A 12,670-nucleotide genomic window follows, 5' to 3' on the forward strand; every position below is an offset into this window, starting at 1 on the left:
CATGGCCCTCTTTTATGACAGTGAAGCTTGCAAATGTGCTGCACAGTTTAGATACGTGACTGTGCAGTTGCTGAACACCTAATATTTACTTACTGGAAAAAAAAAGTGAAATTACTTCATAAAATGATCCGTGTACGCGTGTAATCCTGTTAAAGAGTTGTTTTATTATGTGTTTGAAAAAAAAAAAGAAAAAATGAAGAAAAACAAGGTTTCACTTAATTCTCACTATTTTTCCCCCTTCCTCTTCCACGCACTCAAAGTAAGTGCACAAAGTCCTACAACATCGCCATATCTCAAATTGCTGCTCGCGATATAGCAACAAGTTTGCACGCATATATCGAAAGCGCATTAACAATACGAGTCATCATAGCTCTCGCGTGCTAATAGTCTCTGGTTCAGATTGCAAGATCAAATGAGAGAAGATCTCACATCAAAAGAGACCAAACAAGCGGGTCGCTGATTCATTCGTGCAGCTGCATTGAGTCCAAGGCCAACAGGCGTATCATACATTGAAAGGGAGCTGCTATTCAGAGTGCAGGTGTGAAGTATGTGGCACATTCTGCCATATAATGTGGAGGTTGTTAGAAATCCGTGTTCGGGCCTATAGGCTACTAGGGGGCTGATTCTCATTGGAGGGAGCCCCACTCATCTAGGGAAGTAAAATAACTTAGTTTCCTGAAATCTGTGGATGACGGTAATCCCAAAACCTGGGGAGAGAGTTGAGATGTGGAGCGGGTGGGGGGAAGAGGGCGGTCTATAAGGTCTTATTGGCACAGATTTTTTTTTTCCTTCTTCAGGTTCTTGTGACTTATGTTCAGTTTGCCTGCTATATACAAAAGCTGCCGCAGGGGTGTAGCCTTAAACCTGCCTCGGCTCTGCTTGCTCACCTCTTTATATGCGGAATACAGTTAATTTAGCTTTAAAGGCCGTCATAAATCTTTATGACGGAAGCTCATGGTAGCCTATATATCACGGTCACGTGATCTTGTAAATCCCCTCGGAAAACTAACCTTGGACGGTATCGGAATAAAATATTCAATATTCATGACAGGCTTTATGGTTGTAGTTAACTTGTGGGTGTGCATAGTTTGCCTTTTGACCTCCCTTCTCCACACTCGATCAAAGTCCAAGAAATAAAGTGTAATACTCCTTTGCGAGGAAAAAGCGGTGGAATATTCCTATAATAATATTATAAAACAATAATAAAAGAGTAAAAAAAAATTTCCCCTGTCATTTAAGTTGCCATTTTGACAGCTCAAATATAAATATATTTACTGCAGTAAATAATGAAATCAAAACACCTTTTTTTTTTCCCTTAAATCAGTGTGTCCACACTGGCAGCCTTATTATAACAACTCTGTCCAGCTTTTCCGGTGTGTTTCTGGTCGGTCTATTGCACCTGTCTCTGTTTCTTTCTTTTTTTTTTTTATTTTCCATGCCAATTTCAGCCTCTTCATTCCTGATAATTATGACCTGGTTGGTGTTGGAGGTGCTGATGGTGGAGCTGAGGCGTGAGGTGGGCGTGGAGGAAAGGGGGAGTGATGAGGGTGGTGTGGATGAGGAGGAGGAGAGGAGGGGGTTAGTGAGCCTTTTACTCCAAGACTGCTAATCCCCCTATTAAAGGGGCTTTGTTCAATAATGCCGGACAGTTTCCGGAAGTAGGATTACCGCCTCCATTATTTTACAAAGAAATAATATTTCACACTCAAATGAGCCTTAGGATGCAGCCGTGATAGTGAGAGGGACTTGGAAGAAATGAAATAGATTCATTTTCTCTGTTTTTTTGTAGCGATTTGGAAGCTCGACCTCCACTCCCCCTTCTTTTCTTTTTAATTGTCCCTTCTGCAATTAACGCGAATATGTATTTCCTGTTGAACTCCAGCGTCGCCAGCAGTTTCCTGTTTTGCTTCTTCAGCAGTCGTGTAGTGTTGCTTCTCCCTCCTTCTCTCTCTCTATCTGTCCCCTTTACACCCCCCTCCCCCAACCTATCCCACCCCATCCACACACACACACACACACACACACACACACACACACACCTGTTCTCGATTCTTGACCCTAGAGATGGTGTCAGATCAGAGGTTGTCACTCAGCTGAAGGCTGGATGAGTGAGTCCAACGTGATCGGTTGTTAAAGAGCTCTTGCAGTATTGTCTGCCTCTGGTATCAAGTATCTGCACGCCGGGAATTTAACTTTTTTAAAAAAAAAAATATGTATATATAGTAAAAGCAAACAGTCTTCATATTTTATCTCTGCTATGGTAGCTACATGCACGCCGTAAAACACTCTTTGGATCCAAGCTGCTTTGCAACCAAACCCCGCACATGCCCGCTCAGTTTCCGACAAAGCACAGGATGTTTCTATTTGGTCAACGTCATAAATTAGTCCGCGTAAAGGTTACCAAAACTGCGGTACTGCAGACGTGCACAGTCACTCAACACTTGGCCACGGTCTTATTTTTAAATGCCACTTCGAAATTAATCCACGTACATTCCCCCCCCCCCCCCCCCCCCCCCCCACTTTCATCTGTGTCCGCAGTGAAGATCGAATTCAGAAAAGAGAAAATTGGCTTAAAAATGCAAAACTGGCCACATGTAACCGAGACACGGACCTCGTGTTTATAACCCGCCCTCTCCTTACTTATTTTCTAATCAAACAACTTTGAAAAAAATGTTGCTCGTCGTTCGCTTTCTGCCTTAAATGGAACACGTTTTTTTCCCCGCGACTCAGTTAGTTTCTTGTCCATTTTGACGGCTGGAACTAAAAAGCTTTAGAAGGCCCAATAGAGAGGAGCCCAACAAATCGGTGACAAAAGGCTTTCCGTGTCATCAACGTCGTTCAGACGACCTAAAAAGAATCCCTCTGATATTAACTTCCACTTCAAAGACTCTCTTTTTCAATTGAGATCCAACTATCTTGTTTTTTTCTTCCTTCCTTTCACCCCCTGCACTTATTAGACCTGGTGCTAAAAAACAGAGGCATCACCATCATCTTATTCTATTAGTGTTAGTTTTCTTTGCTTTCAGTTGAGCCTCTATGACAGAGCAAACTGTCATGAACTTAACCAAACCCTGGAAACGCTGAGGGAGAGAGAGAGAGTTGTAGCTGTGTGCGCTTTCCACCCACTTCTGCCTCAGTGAGGGCCAGAGTAAAAAAATTTACTCAGCCTGAAGTTTTCCCACTACAGCAAAGGTCTTCAAGCTTTTAGTTAACTGCAAATTTTCACTTTTTAATTATAACGTTGGAAAAGATTTCTGCCTGGGAAAAAAATGGGACTTTCTGCAAAGTCTGAAATAATTAATTTACTTGTCTACTATTGAAACGGTTATCATTAAAAGACAGACTCTCTCCTATAGTTTTATGTATTTTGTGTGTAGAGTCTAAAATATGATTATGGTTACATTTTATCCATTGAGCGGTTAGGCCCTAAAGTGCAAGTCTATTATGGTGTGGGACAACTGTTTTTTAGCGGCTTCTCCTTTGATTGTCGTAAAGTAGGCCCGGAGCAAAAGAATATATTTCTCTTCTTTATACTGCCCCAGTCTGCAGTATAAAGGACATAGATTACCGTTTCCTACCCCATGGGAAGCAAATATTACATTATTTAGAGCAGGCTTTTGAGTCCACGGACTTGGCCCCATATCATTTGAGTTTGACTTGGCTATTGCTATAGAAATCTTAATTCACCATGAGGATTCACCGTCGTGAAAAAATGGCTCTTTGTGCGAAATGCTCTTTGAAGTCTGGATCCGAATATTGTAGCCTTTCATCAAACTCTACCCCACGTCTGCATCATACCACAGCTCAGCGGAGTAAGTGAGATTTAACACAAGTGTAGCACATTTTAGACCGCCCCTTTCACCGAGAGAAAAAACTTTAAAATTAAAAGAAATTATAACTGCATTTTTTTCCGAGATGATTTTTCGTTTGATTATTACTTCGGAATTAAAAAGACATTTTGAATCCGAACAGCAGGCATGAACGTGGGATATGTTAGTGGAACTGACCTTCAAGCTATGCAGCAACAGATTGTTTAAGAAAATATATTAATAATATATAATCTCTTTTATAATATAAAGGCGTGTTAAGTGACCAAAAACAAACAAACAAACAAAACAAAAGTGATCTTTATCAAGAGACCTGATAAATTCTATGAACCCGAATAGCTCAGGGATTTAACTTTTGTCATACAAGATTTATTCAAAATACTCACAAATTACAAGGCAATTCGGTACGCATTTTGAGTGCCGCTGGATTTCAGATATTCAAAAAAAAAAAAAAAGACAACAATGATACAAAAAAAAATAATCACAAAATGCCCACTTTGATAAAAACATTTATAATTTCACGGTCGTATATCAAATACTGCAGGCATATGAAACAGCTTAATTACTGACCCTCTGCACAAATGTTTGGGAGGGGACGTAAGATGTAAACATAAAATGTTTTTGTACAAATAGCCGCAGTATTCGGTAAGAAACTGCTCCGAAGACAGATCCTTACAAAACTATCAACATCAACACATCGAAACTTACAAAAATTTACAAATGTACATTTTTTTTTCCTTTTTGTCTCTGTTGCTGTTGTTGTTCTAATTCAAACATGCACTTTGGTTCGGTAATACAAAATCCTTCAATGTTAGATTGAAAAATAAATAAAAACATATCGAAGTCCAAACTCATTTACAAAAAAAAAATATAATAATAATAATAATTTTACACCAACATGCCTAAGCCTACAATAATGTACCACATTGTCTAACAGATTTACAAGACTCTCCGTAAGTGGACCTGTGGGCCGTCAGGGCGTGTAGGCACCGAGCCAACCGCTCTGAACAAGTGAGGTTTGAAAATATATTCATTTTATATGCCTGGAAATTAGCACGTCTTCAAGGTTAGCACATTTTCCTTCCGATGTGGTTAAAATGCGTCTCTTGATTCTGGATTTCTACTTTGTGGCTCATCCCCCCCCCTCCAAAAACAAGGGTACCAGTGGTCCTAAACAGGCACATGGGCACCAAAGCCAAACCGCTTTTTTAATTGTTAAGCTTGTGGAAATGTGTTTCTGTCTCTGCTGGTGTGTGTGTGTGTGTGTGTGTGTGTGTGTGTGTGTGTGTGTGTGTGTGTGTGTGTGTGTGTGTGTGTGTGTGTGTGTGTGAGCTTGAGCCGGGTTAAAAAGCGTCCCTCGGTTCTGGGTTTCTGTAAGGTGGTTCGTCTGCGGGGTCGGGTGTAGAGTGCCCGCTGGGTGGTGTTTGGGCGCCGCTGGCACCTGAGCTGTGGCAGACGTACCATTCGCTTAAATTCGCGGGCTGGGAGGCTCCCACCGGCTCTGACAACACCGAGGAGCCGCCTGGTTCCCGGCCCAAGTCTGAGGAAGGGGAGACCAGGGAGGGAGTGGACGACTCATAGCCCGAACTAGGCGGAGGGGACTTGCAGTGCACCTTCATGTGTTTCCTCAGGGAGCTGGGGTGTGTGTAGGACTTATCGCAGCCTCTCACTTTGCAGTTGTAGGGCTTATCGCTGGTGTGGACGTGCGAGTGCTTTTTCCGGTCACTGCTGTTGGCGAAGCGTCTGTCGCAGCCGTCAAATTCACATTTGAAGGGTTTCTCACCTGTTTTTGTGAGACAAGATAAAACACAAATAAGCGAATGAAAGAGTTCAAATGTGAACACGTGATACTCACCCTGAGGCACTAAGCTGCCTTTTCATTAACATACATTTTTTCCCTACATGTCTTCACTTTTATATGAAATGCACAAACAACCTGGTTAAGTGTAACATATGAGAGCACGAGCTGAAAATGAACTATGAACTGTATGAATAGGGCCAAAAAGATGTAAAAGTGTGCCAGCTTTTATTATTTCATGTTTATCTTTATAATGCCATTTAATTTTATTTTGGGCATTTACACCCCCCTCCTCCAACTTGCACTATGAAAACAAAAGTTTGCCCGCCTGGACAGCTCCCAGTCTGGTGTAAACATGAGGGCTGAACCCCTACTGTCCTGGGTCTATACCTGGTGTATGCATCCATCAAGGCATCAGTCAAAACAGACAAGCTACGAGCACAGACGTAGCAGGCCTGTAATACCGGCTCAAAATAATGATGAATCAAAGCACTGCCACCGCCAGGCTTCACCTACTGTGCGATAACGCAGTCTGTGTGTAATTTGAATCCTGCAAACGGTTGTGGACTGGCTCTAATTTTGCGTTTTAATAACAAGTATTTCTACCTGATTATGACAAGGCAAAAAAAAAAAAAAAGACAATCTGAATAAATTACACGGAAATCATCCACTGCTGATTTTTCTCCCCCGATTAAAGCTTTTGAGAATATGTAATTGCCTCTGTCTAATTACACTTGCGGGCTGAATATCAATTTGACCTTCAGCTGTTGGGTTGAGAGAGCCAATCAAGGATATTAGTGTAGTACAAGAAACCGTCGAGGAGCAGACCCCAGGGGCAGCCCCAGTCATAACTACACTTTCGGATAGGTTTTAAACATGATACCAAGGACCAGGCCCCTTGGGAGTCAACACACAGAAATAATTTAACAGATTTGTACTTAGGTAATGTGAGCAAATTATATGAATAATACATAGGGTGCAGAAATGAAACAGAGGGATATTGCCATGTAGCCACCGATAAAAAAAGAAGGGGAAAAGTAATTGTATTAATTTACAAGTCTGACTCGACATTGTCAGGCCTCTTTTCCCTCCTAGTTCCACAGCACGTCACTGGGTGGCAAGCAGCCATGTTGCACCAGTATTTGTTTTTGCAGTTAAATCAGAGATGCTTTAAACTGCATTGCATGCACACCCATCATTATGCAGGTAGTCAGTCAGCTGTGCAAACCTGCCTGTTAGTAAACTGTTTCAGCCGTCTCCACTTGTAAACTTGTTGCTTGATCTAAAGGGTGCAAAGGCTTAATCGTCCAAAAAGCACGTTTTCTGTATGAACCGGTTACTTTCAGATTAGCTTGATGAAACACACAGCTACACGTAGCTTACATGATTTTGAAATAACAGCCACAAAAAATGAAACACAATAATAATAATATTACTACTAAAAATAATACTAATAACAGAGGAAGTGGGTGGCCAAGGCAAAAATAAAAACATCTCCACATCATCATCACCATCATAACAATTATATCAGTTGCTAAAAGTGAAGATGCACCTTTCCAGCTTTGCTGCCAGTCATGTCTGGCAGGGCATGCACTGAACTATTTGGACAGGACCTGACGTGGGCCTCAGTCTTTGTGCTGTGGTGTAAACAAGAGGTTGAACCGTCAAACGCCTGAGTGAGCTGTACCATAATCCCCAAACCCAACCTTTGTGAAACTTGCGAGCACTGATGCAACTCATAACAAACAGGTGGCCAGTAGCTGTTGCGTCCTACTGTATAGGCTATCGAGCAGCAGCGCGGACTGATTAATTGCCACAGGTCATGAAAGGGCATTCTAATGCGTAAAGTTGCGTAAAATAAAATTACAATAAATAAATAAATAATGGAAAATTATCCCCAAAAAAATCACTTCACTTGCAAGTAGAAAGCGTGCAAACCCCACAGCTGAATTTCAAAATGCGACTTGATAGCTCTATTTTACGATTTACAGTGCATTTCCAACAATCACAGCATTTCCTTCTATGAATATTAAGCCACTGACCTGTGTGCGTCCTTTTGTGAATCTTTAGATTTTCGGATCTTGCGAACACTTTCCCACAACCAGGGAACGGACACGGAAACGGTTTCTCCCCGGTGTGCACTCGAATGTGATTTACAAGTTTGTATTTTGCTTTAAACGGTTTGCCTTCCCTGGGACACTCTTCCCAAAAACATATATGGTTCGCTTGCTCTGGTCCTCCAACGTGCTCTACCGTCACATGCGTTACGAGTTCGTGCATGGTGCTGTAAGTTTTGGAGCAAAGTTTCTTCGGCGAGTGCTCCGGCTCCAGCCACTTGCAAATCAGCTCTTGCTTTATCGGCTGCCTCATGTAGCGGAAAAAGGCACCGGCTCCGTGGTGGTGGTGAGCGCTAAGATTCATGTTCAGATTCAGACCACCGTAGCCATGCAAAGGCGAGGCAGAGAACGGATCAGCCCTGGAGCCTGCCACTTGACTCAAGTGATCAGACCTAACATACATTTCTCCAGGTAGTCCTAACCTTATTTGTCCATTCAGTGTTTGGCCACCCGGTGATCCGCTAGAAGGCTGCTCGTGGTGGAGTCCGGAGAAGAGGGTATGGTTCCCAGCGTCAGGGTGATGACCATAGTGTCCGGGATAGCTACCTGTTGTTGAGACAAACATTCCGTGGTGAGAGGCTGAACCAGCAGTCTGGTCAGTCAGTACTGGCATGGCTTGAGCTGTCAGATCTCTCCGGATGAGGAAATCCCTACCTGCAGATAAAGCCTGGGCCGTGTGAGACATAGAATAGGGGACCGATGTCGCCTGAACCGGGCCAAAAGCTCCCGTTTGACTGGAGACCACTTCACTGTGGCCTGCCATATGATGATTGTGGTGGTGGTGATGGTGGTGGGGATAATGATGGGCTGGGCTGATTTTGAGGGCCGCGGAGTGCCCCATGTGTTCTGGCCCGAATGGACTCGGCCCCAGGCGGGGTTCCGCAGTAATCTCCCCAGGGTGCGAGTGAGCCATTGAGTGTGGATGGCTGCTGAACCCCGGGAAGCCTGTCACGCTCTGAGGGGTATGGTGGTGATGATGGTGATGGTGGTGAGCCCCTGCCAAGTCAACTAATCTCAGCGCCGTGTTCCGTTTGGAAAACGTAGGGTCCATCACGGGGCTTCCCAATGCATCCACGCTCATTACTTCCTAATTTTAGAATAACTTGACAGCAGGCAAAATAATAATGATGATGACAAATATATTTTAATCGCAATGAAAAAATAAAGAAAAAAAACTTTATAAAGTTAAGTCTATCTGCAGACTACATGGAATCCCATTCGGTTGAGAGGCAGCAGCAGGACGCTTTGATACTGAATAGAGATTCATGGTAGGCGCTGCAGCCCGTGGAGCTAAACAATCACCCTGCGCTCTAATTGGTCAGAGCTCTGTGATTGACGTCACCAGTGACAGTTTCCAACGTGAAGAAAAATGTCTTAGTGACAGCGAGCAGCTACCGCGCATGCGCAGTGCCTCGGGCAACGCTCAGGAAAAAAGGAATAGTTGTTATGCAAAGGTTATTGTACAATAAAAGTCCTAAAAAGTTGATCCCGATATACAGTCGCCTCTCTTTTGTTGCGGCTCACAAAGGCTGTGAGGCTATGAAATAGCAATTTCCCCACTTTGATTATGTCCTTACAAAACAGACTGCTCCGCGAAGAGTGTACATATTGTCGCTGTAAAAGTTGTAAGGATCATAAATAATGCAGTGATATCTTTATTTTGCACTGCAGCGTATCAAGGGCAACTTTACGCACAGATTACGCATAACTTTACGCACGTAAAAGATCGATGTCAACGGAGAAAAACTTGTGTAAAGGACAACTCCACGTGGTAGTTTAAAATAGTCCGGAGTACATACCATTAATATGCGCTTTGAAAAATGCACATATTTACATATCCAGCCGTTTGCCCTTCAGCGCATACTACAGAGCTGACTCCGTGCTCTGCCTGGTGGGATCCGTGTGAGTAGGATGTGTGAATAGGGCGAGCTGCGGCCATTGTCCCGAGGAAAAAAATGTAATGGACGGGACCTGTTGTTATGATCCGGGGTAATTTTGCTTTAGACCCAGGACGGCAGCAGATGAGGGTCACAGAAGGTGGTGCCGTCGCAGACTTAAGTTCAAAATAAATCGTTTCTGTAGCCCACTGTAAGTACCGATACAAGCTTATCCTGCAAAGGATAAAACTAACCGTGATTATTTTTCTATCTTTGTTTGAATGCTTAACAGAAAGACAGTAATAGCTACAAATCGTAGCAAAACGCCGTGCCGTTTTATAAATTATCCTCCACTAACATGGGTATTTTTTTCTACACGGACTTTGTCTTTTTTAAACCGTCAGCAGACTAAAAGAAATCAAATGGTTAGTTATTACAATGCTGACTAATTTGTTTATATAGCTGCACACGGACTATAATTTTCAGCATGGTTGACTTTTTCGGTGAAACAATCTTGCATGCCGACACTGCAATAATTGTCTTGCAATATCATAACTGTGGAAGTTGTATTAGATTTTTTTTCTCTTGTGACGCTGCCATTACTTTGACTTTTGCTTATTTGTTTTTTGCATTTTGGGAGTATGCGTTATATACACCAATTCGACATGTGCGGCTCATTTTTGACTGAAGTTTTATCATCTCTGTTTGCAGGAAAAAAAGATGAGTGTGACTTTGTGAAATCCACAAAGTAGTGGTCAATCTGATGTCAGATACGAGGTGTTTTAATAGGTACTGTTTGTCTTCTACGTGGTTCGAAATTTGTAGAGTCAAGTCTAAAACCCCAAATTATTTTCACAGTCGCTCGTCAGCATTTCCGTTACTGAGAAAAACAAGTGCACACAATCTGAACTTATGTTTAGGGGTGACTGAATTCATCATTCTTAGATGTAGTAATTAAAATAAAGCAATTAACCGAATATCAAGTGACTTTTAATCAGTTAGCATTTTTTGATAAGAGAAAATCAGCTGCAAACCTGTATTACTCTAGGTTATTTCTATGGATTGACTTGTCAAAACCTTTGCTGACAGCGTCATATCCAGCACATTAGAAACTGAGTCAATATTTTGAGAAGTGACGGATCCAAAAGATGTTTATTAAATGGCCTTTACGCATGTGGCTCATGAGGCTCACAGCTGCAGCCTTCAGAGGCATCACAGCACCAGCGTAATGCAAAACTTTGAAGTGCTATTTCTGGTCCAAGTTGTGCATGCACTCACTCACTCTTGGAGACAAGTAAGCTAGGGAGCTGTACGAGATCCCAAACCAAAAAGCTGAATAATGCAGCGAGGTCTCATAAAACGTCGCATTTGCTCTTTTGGCTTTCACTTTAAACCCTCAAATACCTTCTGCTAACAATTTCAATTCTGCACATGTAGTATCATAGCCGATTATTGACCGTTTCATTAGGATAGCCTATAGCTTTTGCGCATTAAAACTAAATATGTTCAATTCATTTTGAGGCACACGGGGAACTTTGAGTGCGTTGCAGTGTCATGTATTACTGCAACAGCTCTAATTTATCTTTGCATGTTTCAAGTTTGTATACAATACTCTCAGTTTATCAGTGATATGTCATTCTTACCGTTTCCCACCTGTTGAAATATCCCTCCAAAATTTTGTATAGCAGAATATGGGGACACCTAAAAGGAAAAAAAAGGTCGGATCAAGTCGTAGTTCTACTTGTTAAGTTGAGAACAACAAAACTTCCTCTCTTTCCTTGGTCTCCTAAGGCTGACTAGGAGAATGGCTTGTAGAAGCCAGTCTAGTAGCCAAGAAGATATTTTAATGGTTTGTATGGCACGTCTGTGCGTGTGGCTTTGAACTCTAGCAGCCGGAGGTTCCTGCAGAGAGCGCCGCAAATCCCACTTGATAACTTCGACAACCCACAACGTTTTACACACAGGTTATGCATTGCTGGTCTGCTAAAAAAAAAAAAAAAAAACTAGAGTGAGTCGCAAAAGCTCAGCCAAACCGTGATGGATACATTAGGCATAGTTGTAGATCCAAGTTAAATACTGGCCTATATATTCAAGGTAACCTTTGTGAACGCGGGGTGCTGGTGAGCATGATGTGGAAATCTAAAGCACAGATGTTCCACTGGTGTGCGCTTCAGTGGACGCCGAAACACAGTGTTGAAGTGAAACAGAGCTACAAAACTCGGAGTGCGCACAAGAGGAAGAAAACAAAACGTTGTATGGACTCCTTTGAAGTGAAACAGATAAAGTGATAATCCCCTGCCTTTCGAGAGAGTGATGACCCCAAATGAACTTCAAATAGCGGTTCCCCTAAGTTTTCCGAATGAAACACATCTAAACCGTGTCTCTCTATACCTGTACCTGGCACACGTGATGACGGGTCCAGGTTAGAACTCTGTCAGGTTTCATGCTCTCCTGACTGCTGTCCCACGTGCAATAAATAAGAGAGGTGTCAGATAATAATCGTTGAAAGCAGACAAACAGATTGACGCATCTGTCAGCCTGAGCGCTTAACTGTACAAAACGTTACCAATTACACAAACAAAAAAAGGGCGTGCTTGGTAATCTGATGGTCATGGCAACAAAGGCAACGTTTGGTTTGTAACCTTTCTGCACTCCGTGGCTGCAAAACGGGCTTCGACTTACTTTCTACGAGGCCAATTGTTGTCTTGTGTTTCCCAACTTTTGTTTTGCTGTTATTCAGCCCTTTAACCAAATTCACAGTCAGCATTCTCACAATATCTGGGATTGATGATGCAAAGAGGCCAATAGAAGTGAGGGCCCTGCACCGTGGATTGTTATTTGGTGAGTGGATGTTATTGGGGGGAAAGGGGCTCCGCCAATGAACGAGAAGCTCCGGAGCCACGTGACTACCCCCCTCCTCTCCCATTCATCAGGGCTGGACTGTGTTGTCTTTTCAATTCATTTATCTGCAGGAATGATTGCGACTATCAGTCTAGAGCTCACCGCCTGACTGAGGAGGTGAAAGTTGCGCCACAGGAAGATAAACCGCAA

At 42.7% G+C, this 12,670-nt stretch overlaps 1 protein-coding gene across 2 annotated transcripts; it reads right to left on the bottom strand.

The window, feature by feature from the left end:
- Positions 1-5,170: 5,170 nt before the first annotated feature.
- Positions 5,171-8,823, bottom strand: zic4 (zic family member 4). Of its 2 annotated transcripts, XM_063483809.1 has the most exons (3): positions 8,397-8,823; positions 7,668-8,288; positions 5,171-5,610 (listed from the first exon to the last, which is right to left on the bottom strand). In XM_063483809.1, exons 1-3 carry the CDS (start codon positions 8,821-8,823, stop codon positions 5,171-5,173), a joined length of 1,488 nt encoding a protein of 495 aa, XP_063339879.1. The 2 variants fall into 2 exon arrangements, with proteins under 2 accessions (XP_063339879.1, XP_063339878.1); XM_063483808.1 differs by having other exon boundaries at positions 7,668-8,823.
- Positions 8,824-12,670: the final 3,847 nt, after the last annotated feature.

This window comes from Pelmatolapia mariae, linkage group LG9 (genome assembly GCF_036321145.2).
Source record: "Pelmatolapia mariae isolate MD_Pm_ZW linkage group LG9, Pm_UMD_F_2, whole genome shotgun sequence".
In the NCBI taxonomy this organism is placed as follows: Eukaryota; Metazoa; Chordata; class Actinopteri; order Cichliformes; family Cichlidae; genus Pelmatolapia; species Pelmatolapia mariae.

What these genes read in the sequence shown, in the direction of transcription:
- zic4 (XM_063483808.1), bottom strand. Translation starts at nt 8,823, where the DNA reads ATGAGCGTGGATGCATTGGGAAGCCCCGTGATGGACCCTACGTTTTCC. An exon ending in TCACAAAAGGACGCACACAG is followed by an intron (nt 5,611 to 7,667) that starts GTCAGTGGCTTA and finishes TCACAAAAACAG; the next exon opens with GTGAGAAACCCTTCAAATGT.